Source organism: Populus trichocarpa, chromosome 1 (genome assembly GCF_000002775.5).
Source record: "Populus trichocarpa isolate Nisqually-1 chromosome 1, P.trichocarpa_v4.1, whole genome shotgun sequence".
Lineage (NCBI taxonomy): Eukaryota > Viridiplantae > Streptophyta > Magnoliopsida > Malpighiales > Salicaceae > Populus > Populus trichocarpa.
In genome coordinates, this window is record NC_037285.2 from 43,527,858 (window position 1) to 43,542,131 (window position 14,274).

Sequence of the window (14,274 nt, forward strand, 5' to 3'; positions counted from 1 at the left end):
ATGCCAGTACAGATCTACCCCCCTACTATCATCCTATCCAGCGGCGCAGGTACAAGCACGGTTAGAGAGGCAGATGGGTTTCCAGTGGCTAACAACTCTCCACCTCTTGATGGGTTTATTGTAGAAAACTGTTCTGACGATGAAGACCTAGAAGAATAGCAGTTAGACTTCACTTTCTCTGAGGAAGAATATGAAAGGTCTTCACCATCTTCTCCGGCTCCTGTCTCTCCAGAGATACCAGCAAGTCCCAAAGGTGCCAGCTTTAACCCATCCAACAATGTTCAAGCAGGTAAATCTCCCTCTTCTCCCCCTGTTAGTGGTAGATGGAGAGATCTGTTCTCTTTCAACCATAGCATCTCCTCTTGCCCGAAACTCATGCATTTTTCAGCTTTCAATGATATTCAGTCCTGCCCTCTTTTAACTGAAGACTTAGATCATTCTTGTGATGACTGGAAACTGTGTGCCATTGGTTATGTTTTTGGAAAATTTCCTGGTTATAGAGCCTTGAATAGCATCATTGGGAACATCTGGAAATGTGAAGTAACCCTTACCATACATGAATCGGGCTGGTTAGTTTATAAATTCCAAAATGAAGAAGACAAGTTCTCTGTATTATATGGAGGGCCTTATTTAGTATATGACAGGCTTCTCATCTTGCGTCCCATGTCTGAATATTTTGATTTCTCATGCTCTGAAATGACTCAAGTCTCTGTTTGGATTAAGTTCCCAAACCTGCCATTGAAATGCTGGACACCGAGGTGTTTATCAAAGCTTGCAAGTGTTCTTGGTAAGCCAATACAATGTGATAAGTTAACTTCCACCAATGAGAGATTATCATGTGCTCGGGTGCTTGTGGAAATGGATCTCCTTGCTGATCTTAGATCCTCCATCAATGTTATCCTGCCTAATAGAAACCCCCTCATTCAAAGGGTTATCTATGAGACGCTGCCTAAATTTTGCAAGCATTGCAAAGTGCTAGGCCATTCCACTGGAGCATGTTCTAAAGGCAAAGAAGAGGCCAGAACAGTAGGGAAGGCAGGTTCAGCTAATGTTGTTGTTGCTACCAAGAAAAATGTCAAAGGTAGTGTCTTTACTCGACTCAGCCCCTCTGTTGATGATTCCCTTGTTGATGCCCCGCCTGTTATTGCTCCCCCGGTTGAAGTCTCCCCTGTTGATACTCCTCCTACTGATGCTCCTAAACTTGATGCTCACATTGTCCCTATAGAGACTTGTGTAGCTCAGGATGAGCAACATTGTTCTCAAGCCACAACTGCTGGTTTTGAAGAGTGGCAAACTGTTCGGAAAAGGAGAAATAACAATGGTAACAAGCAGCACCCATCAAAATCTTTACCTGCTGAAAGTAACCAGCCTCCACAACAGTATGTCTCTGCCTAGGGGAAAGCTCCTGCAATCTCAGTAGACATAACTGGCACCGAGGCTCCCCATCGACCAATATCAGGTATGCTCACCAGGAGCTCGGTCCAAAGGAATTCCAATAGAGTTTCTGGCAGTGGTGGGGTATCTTTCACCCTTCCTCATTTATGATTGTCTACTGCTGGAACGTGAAAGGGCTTAATAGTCCTCTCAAACAGCATGAGGTTACTGGCCTCATGAAGGGTAAAAAGATTGATGTTTGTGGTCTCCTAGAGACTAAGTTGTCATTGGCAAAAGTTGCATGCATAAGTTAAGTTTGAAGTCTTGGTAGTTTATAAACAATGTTGAAGCTGCAATATATGCTCGGATAGTTGTTTTTTGGAACCCTGACACAGTAAAGGTTGAGATGCTTCACTTCTCTACCCAAGGGATACATGTTCGGATTACAAGCTTGGTTCACCAATATAGTTTTACAGCCCCCTTCATATACGGTTTCAACATCATTACTGCCAGAAGAGCTTTGTGGAAGGATTTAAGAAGATGGGGCACGAAATCACCATGGATTCTTCTTGGGGATTTTAACTCTATTCTCTCTCAAGATGATAAGCATAATAGGGAGCCAGTCTCTAACTATGAAACTTCAGATTTCAGGGTGTGTTGTTCTAATCTTGGGATAGCTGACTTGAACTCTACGGGTTGTCATTTTACATGGATAAATGGCACAGTCTGGATAAAAATTGATAGGGTTATGGTAAACGCTCATTGGTTCACATTGCAGCAAATGGCCCATGTCCACTTTGGTACCCAGGAGCTTTCTCGGACCATTCTCCAACTACTATCCAGCTGGGATTATGGGAATTCCATGGCAAACAGAATTTTAAATTCTTCAACATGTGGGTTGCTCATCCTCAGTTCTTGGAAATCATCTTTCAGCATTGGTATTTGGATATCTATAGGTCGCATATGTATATTCTCTATAAAAAGCTCAAGCAATTGAAAGGAACCCTGAAGACTCTGAACAATCTTCATTTCAGCCACATTTCGGAGAAGGTAGCTAGAGCAGAAAAGGACCTGGATGATACTCAGCTTCTTCTGCAGAATGACAGGGACAATGGTCATCTCTTAGCACTTAAAAAGCAGCAGAGGCTGAACCTTGTAAATCTTAAATCTGCTGAGAAAATGTTATTTGGCCAAAAGTTGAAATGTGCTTTCTTTAAAGATTGTGACAAGGGAACCAGATTTTTTCACTCTTTGATGAGCCAGCGTCATAGGAGACACCATATTCTTGCTATTATTTGTAGTGATGGTATGCTCACTTCTTCGACTGAAGAGGTTAGTAGAGAGTTTGTCTCATACTATAAAGAGCTCTTGTGGACTTCCAAGCCTACTATCCTGCCAAGAGTTGAGGTAGTTCATTGTGGCGCCTGCATTAATGCCGACTCTCATGACTATCTTCTTGCTCCAGTATCTGCTGATGATATCAAGCAAGTTCTCTTCAGTATGGATGATGACAAAGCTCCAGGCCCGGATGGATATACCTCTGCCTTCTTCAAAAAAGCTTGGAACATTGTTGGTGATGACTTTTGTTCAGCCGTTCAAGATTTCTTTGCCTCAGGAGAGATTCTCAAGCAGCTTAACCATTCTATCATAGCCCTTATTCCAAAATCAGTAAATGCAAACTCTGCTGCAGATTACAGACTTATTTCTTGTTGTAACGTCACTTACAAAGTGATTTCCAAGATTTTAGCAGGGAGGCTGGCTCATGTGCTCAATGATATTATCAGCCCTTCTCAGAACGCTTTTCTTGGAGTGAGATTCATGGCAGATAATATTAACCTCATGCAAGAGCTTCTGAGGCGATATGGGCGAAAAGGTGTATCCCCTCGCTGCACCACCAAGATTGACTTCAGGAAAGCATTTGATTAGGTCCAATAGTCCTTTCTTCGCGATCTCCTTCAGCTCTTGGGGTTCCCTGCTAGGTTTGTTCATCTTGTTATGAAATGTGTTGAGACTACCTCATTTTCTGTCTGCATCAATGGTAATCTCTTCGGTTTCTTCCAAGGTAAGTGTGGTGTTCGGCAAGGAGATCCATTATCCCCCTATCTCTTCATTATTTGCATGGAGTACTTCTCTAGATTACTGAAAATAAATACTCAGCATTCTGGTTTTCACTTTCATCCCAAATGCCAAGCTTTGGGAATCAGCCATTTTGGTTTCGCTGAGGATATTCTCCTGCTCTGCCGTTGTGACATGGTCTCTGTTAGCATTATTCTTCATCAGCTTCATGTTTTTTGGGAGATATCTGGCCTGGTAATTAATGCAGCCAAATCCTCTATATTCTTTGCTGGTGTTTTGGGGGATATGAAGCAGGCCATTCTCGGCCTCTCTCAGTTCACCGAAGGGAGTTTTCCCTTCAAGTACCTAGGTGTCCCTCTCAGCCCTCACAAGCTTCTCGCCAGTCAATTCTCTCCTCTCATTCACAAGTTAGAATTGGCTATTTAGAGTTGGATGGGAAATCATCTCTCTTATGCTGGTTGGCTTGGGTTAATCAAATCGGTCCTGCAAGGTATAGTGCAGTTTTGGATTAGTATCTTTCCTATTCTAGCTGTTGTTATCAACAAGATTACTAGTATGTGCAGAAATTTCTTATGGACTAGGGATGTGCTTAGAAGTAAATCTACTCTTGTTGCTTGGAAGCATGTATGTTTACCAAAAGATGAAGGGGGTCTGGCGATTCTTGATATCAAGGCTAGAAATGACAATTTCTTTACCAAGCATCTCTAGAACATTCACTTGAAGTCTGATTCCCTTTGGATTCGATGGGTGGATCATTACTACATTTCGCATGCCTCTATTTGGTCTTTGGATGCTAAGAAAACCGACTCTCCTCTATGGAAGTCAATCTTCTCTCTGCGTAACAAAATGATTAATCTATGTGGTGGGGTTGCTCCAGTGCAACAATTACTCTTAAGTTGGCACTCTGGATTGGGGTCTTTTATAGCCAGTGCATATGATTTCTTCAGATATAAAACCGATCTTGTCCAGTGGACTAGTGTAGTTTGGGAGCAATGGTCTCTCCCAAGACATAGCTTCTCCCTATGGCTGGCAATGTTGGGCAAGTTGCGAACAAGAGACTGACTCCAGTTTCTCTCCTCTGATTCTACATGCCCCTTTTGTCAGAATGTTAATGAATCTCATGCTCATCTCTTCTTCAATTGTGATTGGTCGTCTTCTCTTTGAAGCAAGGCTAGATTATGGCTCAAGCTTCATAGTAATATGCCTTCCTTAAACAAAGTCATTCGGGTCTTACACAACAACAAAAAGGGTTGCAGCCGAGAATGAGAAGAGTATCTCTTGATATTCTTGTGTATTTGATTTGGGAAGAAAGAAACAGGCGCATTTTTAATAACACTGCAAAATCAGTTGGGACTATCTTCAGGAAATTCCAGCTATTGTTCTACACTATTTTGTATTTCCATGAAAAAAATCACCTAGCCTACAATGTTGCTAGCTGAATTGATCCTCCTCGCTTTTCGGGGTAACTTGAACGTGCATGGTTCTGCATGGTTTTGTCGTCCCCACATTAATGAACCTCTGTCTCCTATTTCTGACTGGTAGTGTATTTATTCGTTTTGGTTGTTTTATTGGCAGTGTCTCTTTCTTCTCTGCATGGTTAGTTGAAGGCTCATATGTCGCTGCATGGAAGTGTTCAGGGGTTGCTAGTGGCTGCATGGAGTCTTGGTTGTTGTTTGGGTGAGCTGATAGGATGTTTTGGCCTTTATGTTGTTATTAGCTCCCTTGATTCTTCAATGTGGGTTGGACGTGCATGGTTCCTTGTTTCTGCATGGGTGAGTTGTTGTCCACTGTTCTTGGTTGTTAGTGTGTTAATTTGTTTTGGTTGTTATTTGGATGGTCCTCCTCTCTGCATGGATGAATTGTAGTTTGTGTCTTTGAATGGATGGTTGATGTTTATCTCTGCATGGATGAGTTGTGTCTGCATGGTTCCTTCGTTTCTGCATGAAAAAGCTGTTGACTTACGGCTGTTTCGTTTGTCTTGGCTTGGTTGGCTGGTAACTGGGTTATCTCTGTTTCTGCATGGATAAGTTTTGTCTCTGCATGGAAGAGTCAACGATTGCTGCTGCTCCTTGGCTGGTAATGATTTTTTGTCTGGTTGTTCCTTGGCTTTAGTCCATTATTTTATTTGGTGGAGGATTGTAATGCTTTCCAGTTGTCTTCCTATTTGTTTCCTAGAGAGCTTGTCTCTTTTCTCTGATCTATCTGTATTTATTTTTCCATGTGTTTGTTGTTTTCAGCTTTGTAACTTTTGATCTATAATATATTCTTACATTTGATAAAAAAAAAAAAAAAACAGTGAAGTAACCAAGGAGTCAACGATTGCATGGAAGAGTCAACGATTGCTGCTGCTCCTTGGCTGGTAATGATTTTTTGTCTGGTTGTTCCTTGGCTTTAGTCCATTATTTTATTTGGTGGAGGATTGTAATGCTTTCCAGTTGTCTTCCTATTTGTTTCCTAGAGAGCTTGTCTCTTTTCTCTGATCTATCTGTATTTATTTTTCCATGTGTTTGTTGTTTTCAGCTTTGTAACTTTTGATCTATAATATATTCTTACATTTGATAAAAAAAAAAAAAAAAAAACAGTGAAGTAACCAAGGAAAAAACCTAGTTCTTCTACTTGTGTGGTTAGGATTTATCAATTCAATGTATAATGCATTTATCTCTTTTTATTCAAATAATCTACTTGTTAGTTTAATTTTATTCATTACAACTTAATGAGTTAAAACAGGTTTTTTTCGAACGAATCAACAATAATGTAGAAGCTTGTTTGCTTAATATAGAAAAAACTAAAAGGCATGGGATTTTTAACCGTTGCCTATATCGAAGATAGAAAGTATTGTGGATTGCGAGAATGCTTTATTTTTTTTTCTTTTTTATAAGACCAAATTAATGGTCAATTTAAGTGAATTTGTTGACAAGATTCAAAGCTAGATGATCAAAGTAATAAAGGCAAGGAAAATAAGTGGTAGTTTTGAAATTGGCATGAAAAGTTCACTTTGATCCTTCTACTTTTCAAGTTATAGATTTTTGGTCCTTTTTAGTTTTTGAAAATTTAATTTTGATACAAAACTTTATTTTTTGATCCTTGGTTTGAGAACGGATTCACTAATTTCCAATTGAAGAAAGAGAAAGTCTCAATTGACACTAATTATATTCATGAAAAAGATCGATCTTAGTGTCAACAAGTTTTATTCGATTAGAGGAGCTCCATTGAGGTGTTCATTTCCCTTGTCATCGCCTAAGATGGTAAATCTGAACTAGATAAGTTTTTAAAATTCAAATTGATCTTGGGCTTTTGGACTAATTTTGGGGTTGTTTGATTCTATAAATGAGTTTATCAATGTCTCTATCATGTTTTTTAGGTGTTTTGGATAAAAAAATGAGTTGAAAACTGAGTTTTTAGGCATAAAATACTCTTGATTGATTTTCCAGCGACTCTCCAATCATCAGATTTTAAGGCAATAGAGTATGTGTCATTTGCTTTGTTTTTTAAAAAAAATTAAGGGAAAACAATACACACACACTTAGCACAAGGCCAGACTTTTTTAGAATGGATCATGCAACTTGCCCATATTTTTTGTCTATTTTTTTATTTTACCTATATTCTATACTTTTGTCCATTCAAATAGATTAACTATAAAATAACTTGAATTTTTTTTTTATTGAATACCATTCAAATTCCATTTTTTTTTTATGAAATCATAACCTCTTTTTATTAGTGAGTGGTCTTTTTGTACAGCCCTTCATAATTTGTTTTAGGTTTTATTTGATTATTGAATTTTTTTTTTATCAAATATTGTTTGGTCTCTTTTTGTGAAATTTTATAACATTGGTCTTGTTTTTTTTACTACCCTCCACAATGGTTTTTACCCAAAAAAAAAAAAAAAAATTGTTGCACAAGATTTTTCCTTTTAAAAAAAATTATCCGAGATTATGACTATGATTATAACTATAAAATAAATTTATTTTATAATTAGTACCTATTACAACTCTCTATGTAAACCTGAAATCTTGTGCAGGCAAACCAAATTAAGCAGAACCAAACATAAGAGAATAAGCAACCGCAATTACATTTACAGAATCCCTAAAAACATTTACAGAATCCCTAAAAGCAATGGATCCTTTTTTTTCATTTTCTTTACCACACAAGGCAGGTTACAAGAAAAGTAGAACTTGAAATGAGATATTTAGTTTTTCATTGTTCCCAAGGTCTCTAAGGATTCTAAGGCTTCAAACTGGTTTTCCTCTGGTTCTGGATAACCAGCAGAGCCCCTGAAGAGCAAAATTGAAAGGCTTCCAATCTGAAAATATATGAAACATCCAAAGCAGTGAGTCACAAATGAGCCAAAATCGCTTCCCACAATGCATTGCCACCCTGGTCCATACATCCTATCAAATTCCTGCATTAAACACAAATACAAAACCATTTCAATATGCCTGGAATTCAACTTTGACATTCTAATTGCAGAACTTGGACATTTAAAGTATTATTGGCCCTTGCATGCATATATATAGCTCACCTTCTTAATAAGACGAGCTATGTCAGTGGAGTCAGTGACATCAAAGAAGTCGAGGGCTTTGGCTGCAAGATCAAGTGCATCTTGTTGCATTGTTGGAAGCATATCGGTCTCACCAATAACTGCCTTGCCTTCTAGCATGGCTGATATGATTGTAGTTCAATACAAGGCTTTCCTGAGAAGAAGACTGTGAGAGCTAGAGATGTTGGTAACTAGGAATTGAAGCAAAATGGACTAATTTTGGATTTGGGACCAAGTTCTGGATGAAGTACTAGAGGTGGTGATGATGGGGATTTATGTTGAGTTGAGGAATAAAGGGGTGGTGCTAATGGGTCAGCCACGTATAGGATCCTTTCTTTGTGGTCAGTAAGTAATGCTGTGGAATTATGCTATTGGTGCATATCATCCTGATGAGCTTAATGGACCCTTTAATTTTGGCAAATGGCTCAAACTAGATTCTGCTACTATGTGGAGAGGAAATGGAGTTCTGGAGATGCAGGGGGTTGATAAAAGACGGAATTCATGCAAGGTTACAAAATTTTTAGGCCCCTTTCTATCTCTGACAGGTGGCCGGTTGTTTGTGGCCTGTCAATGGGATTTTGCAACGTGTCTTCCGACAAGATGTTAGCTCATGGTGATTTTTGTCTGGTACATACGTGGAACTGGACTATATATAAAGCTATGAAAAACAGAACCACGGCTTCTAAACCTCCTCCCCCCCTAAAATGCATAATGCAATGAGTGTTTTTCTAGTGAGAAAACTTGCGGAAAACACAAAATTTTGGGAAAAGGAAATACAACAAGAAGGCAACGTAGAATTCGCTGAAGCAGTATAGGTTGCTAGTAACAGACCAAATGTCAAGTGAAGAGTGTTAGTTATGGTTGGGTAAGAAAAATATCCAGGCCCAATGATCCTGGTGCCCTCAAGTCTTGTCATGAGGTGAGCAATATTCAAAAGAATCAATAAGCAATGTGATGAATCATGCCACACATGAAATTAAACAATCAAACTTACAGCAAGTTCTGTCACTTTAGAGCATACTTATTAAACCCGGCCTGGGGTTGACCCGGTCAAGGAGCCGGGTCCCGGGTTTCATGGGTCAACCCGAATCAACTCGGGTCAACTCGGAAAAATTAAAAAAAATTAAAATTTTAATATTTCATATGAAAAAATCCATGTAAATATAGATTATATATATTATGAAGTTTAAAAGAATATTTTAAAAAGTTTTTTATCCCACATTAAAAAGATATTATGTTAAGCTTTTAAGTTAAAGTATTTAAACTAAAAAAGTTTTTTATCCCACATTGAAAAAACACAACTTTTTTCTTAGAAACATAGAGTATATATACTAATGGGTTTCAAATCCCACATTGAAAAAACATAACTTTTTTCATGGAAACATAGAGTATATATATGAAAGGGTTTCAAATCCCACATTGAAAAGATAATATATTATCATTTTAAGGTGAAATATTTAAACCAAAAGGTTTTTTATCCCACATTGAAAAAACATGATTTTTTTCTTGGGAACATAGAGTATATATACTAATGGGTTTCAAATCCCACATTGAAAAAACATGGTTTTTTTCATGGGAACATAGAGTATATATATGAAAGGGCTTCAAATCCCACATTGAAAAGATACCATGTTATCCTTTGAAGTTGAAGTATTTAAACCAAAAGGTTTTTTATCCCACATTGAAAAAACATGGTTTTTTTCATGGGAACATAGAGTATATATACTAATGGGTTTTAAATCCCACATTTTAAAAAAAAAAAAATCGGGTCTCGTCCGGGTTCGCCCGAGTCACCCGGGTTCCGGGTTCCGGGTCGCCCGAGTTTGGCTAGGCTGTTGCCACAACCGGTCTTTTATTAAACCCGGACCGGTCCAGTCACCGGGTCGACCGGGTCCCGGGTCGACCCGCCGGGCCAGGCCGGGTTTAATAACAGTGCTTTAGAGTTGGCAACATTTGACTTCTTCATATGTCGCCATGTCTAGTTGTTTAACAACTTTAAACAAGTTATTATAGACGGCAGTGGTTGGTGGCCAGTTTCAAGTTGTTCCAGCTAAACTGGACAGTTCAATTGGTTACTGCACTTTGTTCGAGAAGAAATTCAATCCCAACAGCTACAGCCCATCATAATTAGCCCGAAAACTTGGCATTTGGCTACATAATTAAATTTTCCAAGTGATGGCAAAGAGCATCGCAAAAGCAGTGTGCATCCAAATATAGGGAACACCATGCGAGACTTGTCATTGGGGCAACAAAAACTTATTATAAAAATTAGAGCTTATTTTATTTATAAACATATGCCAGTTAGTAAGATTCTCAAGCAATATCTACCAAATCAAAAGACAAAAGAAAGGTACCAATACTGAATCTTGAATCAAACAAAGATTAAGGTGTTAAGATGGTAATTAAAACAGTGATTGCGATTATTTTTAAAAATTATTTTTATTAGAAAATATATTAAAATAATATTTTTTTTATTTTTTAAAAATTATTGTAAAATTAAGAACATCAAAATAATTTAAAATTATATAAAAACAATTTAAAAACAATTCAATCCAATGAAAATGCAGGTCACAACTAGAATTATGACTAAACTCAAAAACAAAACAAGGCCTGAAAATATCTACGTAGTTAAACGTGTTGCATTAAACTCAATCTAGAAGGTCAAAGAAGGCAATCACCACTTGCAGCCACCAGCTGTCACCGCCTAACCACCACTTGCAGCCGCCAACCGCCTTCACACTTGAAGTTTGATTTTTCTTACTTTCAATTTGTGTATAAATAGGCAGCTAAGTTTATGCTATTATGTGTGGAGAGATTAGAGAGAAACACTAGAGAGAAAGAGATGGCGTGTATTGAGCTTTTGTTTAGTTATTGTAAGCTTCTTATTGTTGAAATAAAACAGTGTGTTTTATCCCCTCTGAGTGTTTCAAAGCCACCACCAGTGGTTTCTCCCACCAACAATTGGTATCAGAGCCCCGTTCGTCAGAAAACAAAAGCGTTTTTGGGATATATCTGAATTTTCAAAGTTGTCAAAAACACATTTTGATCATTCCACAGTGTAGGTTTCATCCATACGAACTCACTGGTGCAAAAATTAGCTTCATCGGATCAAGAGGTAGCCCACACGCGCCGCCTGAACATTCTGCCACTGTAGCCCACACGCGGACGACGCGCCCCGAGGAAGAAGATGACTGGAGTCCACACGCGCCATATTCGAGCCGAGCCGAACCGCCTAAGCCACCTTTAAAGCCGAGTCGTAAGTCGCGCCACTAGCCACGCTGAAGAATATTCCCCAGAATATTCCCGGTTCAACCCCAGCTAACCGCCCGACATCCAGAATCGGTTTCCTGACCGGTTCAGCCCATTTTCAACAAAGTCAGACCGATTCCCTACTATTTTTAGCATTCTGAATCTATCTACGGTGTCCGTTTTGCCAAATTCAACTCCCAAAAGGTGATATAGTCATTCAAAGAGCAAAATGATTATAGAAAATGCACAAACACTCATCCCGAAGTTGACCAAAGACAACTATGATAGTTGGTGTATCAGATTGAAGGCATTTCTTGGTTCACAAGAGTGTATAGAGATTGTGCAATATGGTTATGATGAACCAGAGTCCAAAGAAGTAGAAGATACTCTACAAGAGGCAGAAAAACAAGTCCTCAAAGCCAATAGAAAGAAAGACAATAAAGTAAAGACCATCATCTATCAAGGTCTTGATGAAGCAATATTTGAGATCATTGCTTCCGCAGAAACATCAAAAGAGATATGGGAAGCGCTCCAACAAAAATACAAAGGTGCTGACAGAATCAAGAAGATTCGTCTCCAATCTTTGCGAGGTGAATTTGAATTATTGCAAATGAAGGCCTTGGAATCTATTTCTGACTATCACATAAGAATTATGGTGATAGTCAATCAGATGAGAAGAAATGGAGAAGTCCTCACAGATGCTCAGATTACTGAGAAAATTTTGAGATCCCTAGATCCAAAATTTGATTTTGTTGTTGTTGCTATTGAAGAGTCCAAAAAAGTGGACAAGTTGATGGTGGATGAGCTTATGAGTTCTTTGCAAGCTCATGAGCAAAAGATAGTGAAACGAAATGGAGATAAGGTAATTGAGCATGCCTTACAAGCAAAGTTGTCTATTTCTGACTATCACATAAGAATTATGGTGACAGTCAATCAGATGAGAAGAAATGGAGAAGTCCTCACAGATGCTCAGATTACTGAGAAAATTTTGAGATCCCTAGATCCAAAATTTGATTTTGTTGTTGTTGCTATTGAAGAGTCCAAAGAAGTGGACAAGTTGATGGTGGATGAGCTTATGAGTTCTTTGCAAGCTCATGAGCAAAAGATAGTGAAACGAAATGGAGATAAGGTAATTGAGCATGCCTTACAAGCAAAGTTGTCTCTCAAAGACAGATATGAGCAAGGGGAGACTTCAACAAGTGGATATACCACTCAAGGAAAAAGTCAACAAACACGAGGAGGATTTCAGCGATTTCAAGGAAGAGGATCTTGGAATACAGGTTTCAGAGGAAGAGGTGGTAGAAACACCACCAGAGGAGGTCGAGGACAACAATCATTCACTCCTAGAGGAAGAGGAGGCGGTTACAATAATCGTGACAAGAGGAATATCCAGTGTTATAATTGCAATTAATTTGGGCACTATAGCACTGAATGTCAAAGGAAAGCTCCATTAGAGGTACGTGAACAAGCCAACTATGCAGAGGAGGATGCCAACAGCAGAGGAGCGGCTGCATTATTTGTCCAACAAGGACTTGGCGAGAATCAAAAGAATATTTGGTATCTAGATACTAGAGCCAGCAATCACATGTGTGGCCAACGAGATCTATTTGATTATCTAGATGAGACCATACAAGGTCTAGTCACATTTGGAGATACCTCAAAAGTTCCATTCAAAGGTAAAGGCAACATCCCAAGCAAGTTGAAAAATGGCAATCATAGCTACATCGCAGATGTTTACTATGTCCTGGCCATAAAGCAGAACTTGGTGAGTATAGGTCAACTTATGGAGAAAGGTTATACTCTTTACATGAAGAATTGTCATCTGACAATTATAGACTACAATGGGAGATTAATTGCCTATGTGAAAATGTCCAAGAATAGGATGTTTCCTTTAAACATCCAATATGATGCAGCAAAGTGTTTGAGTGTCATCACCAACAGTGAAGAGTGGCTTTGGCACCTAAGGCTTGGACATCTGAATTTCACAAGTCTGAAGATGCTAACAAGCAAAAAGATGGTCAAAGGTATGCCCCACATTGATCATCCAGATGAAGTCTATGAGAGTTGTGTCCTCAGCAAACATCACAAATCCAGTTTTGCCAAATAAGTCAACTAGAAAGCAAACAAGCCACTGGAGTTAGTGCACACAGATGTGTGTGGTCCCATAAAACCTATGTCGACTGGACAAAATAGGTACTTCCTTACTTTCATTGATGATTTTAGCAGAAAGACATAGATATACTTTCTGAAGAGGAAGTCAGAAGTGTTCAATTATTTTAAAGATTTTAAAGCAATTGTTGAGAAGCAAAGTGGCTATAAGATCATAACAGTGAGATCTGATCAAGGTGGAGAATATACAGCAAATGATTTTGAAGTCTTTTGTACACAACAAGGCATCAGACATCAGACAACACCAGCTTATACACCACAGCTGAATGGTGTAGCTGAGAGAAAGAATCTAATGATTCTTGACATGGTAAGAAGTCCACTCAAAGCAAAGAAGCTGCCCAAACAATACTGGGCTGAAGTTGTATCATGTGCAGTGTATCTACTGAATCGCTGCCCAACCAGAAGTTTGCAAGCTGTCACTCCAGAAGAAGCATGGAGTGGTCACAAACCAAGTGTTACTCATCTACGAGTCTTTGGTTGTGTGGCATATGCAAAGATCCCAGATGCAAGAAGGACCAAACTCGATGATAAAAGCGAGAAATGCATCATTGTCGGATATGGTGATAGAATGATGGGATACAAGCTGTATAATCCCATCACAAAGAAGGTAATTATGAGTAGAGATGTTATCTTTGAAGAAGATAAAACTTGGTGATGGAATGATTATCAAGAAGCAGTTAAATGGATCAGCACTGATTTGATCCTTGAAGACGAAGTGGAAGTACCAACAATACTTGCAGAAGGTCCAATATTACCAGCAGAGCCACAAAGTCCGGTACACAGATTCCCTGTATTCAACAGGAGAAACACACCAGAATCATCATCAACACCACCAGAATCATCCTCATCAGAAGGACCAAGAAGGATGA

General features: G+C 38.7%; 2 protein-coding genes across 2 annotated transcripts; one reads left to right on the forward strand and one right to left on the reverse strand.

Annotated features, from left to right (window-relative positions):
• On the forward strand, positions 1–3,876 carry LOC127904431 (uncharacterized). Its single transcript, XM_052447975.1, has 8 exons — positions 1–113; positions 198–289; positions 389–1,360; positions 1,570–1,631; positions 1,706–2,026; positions 2,119–3,249; positions 3,334–3,436; positions 3,566–3,876. Exons 1-8 carry the CDS (start codon positions 1–3, stop codon positions 3,874–3,876), a joined length of 3,105 nt encoding a protein of 1,034 aa, XP_052303935.1.
• A 3,619-nt stretch (positions 3,877–7,495) lies between these two features.
• On the reverse strand, positions 7,496–8,434 carry LOC18095659 (uncharacterized). The gene is made up of 2 exons (XM_006370282.3): positions 7,970–8,434; positions 7,496–7,849 (listed from the first exon to the last, which is right to left on the reverse strand). The coding sequence occupies exons 1-2, from the start codon at positions 8,105–8,107 to the stop codon at positions 7,637–7,639; spliced, it is 351 nt and encodes a 116-aa protein (XP_006370344.2). The 5' UTR covers positions 8,108–8,434; the 3' UTR covers positions 7,496–7,636.
• Between the last annotated feature and the right edge of the window lie 5,840 nt (positions 8,435–14,274).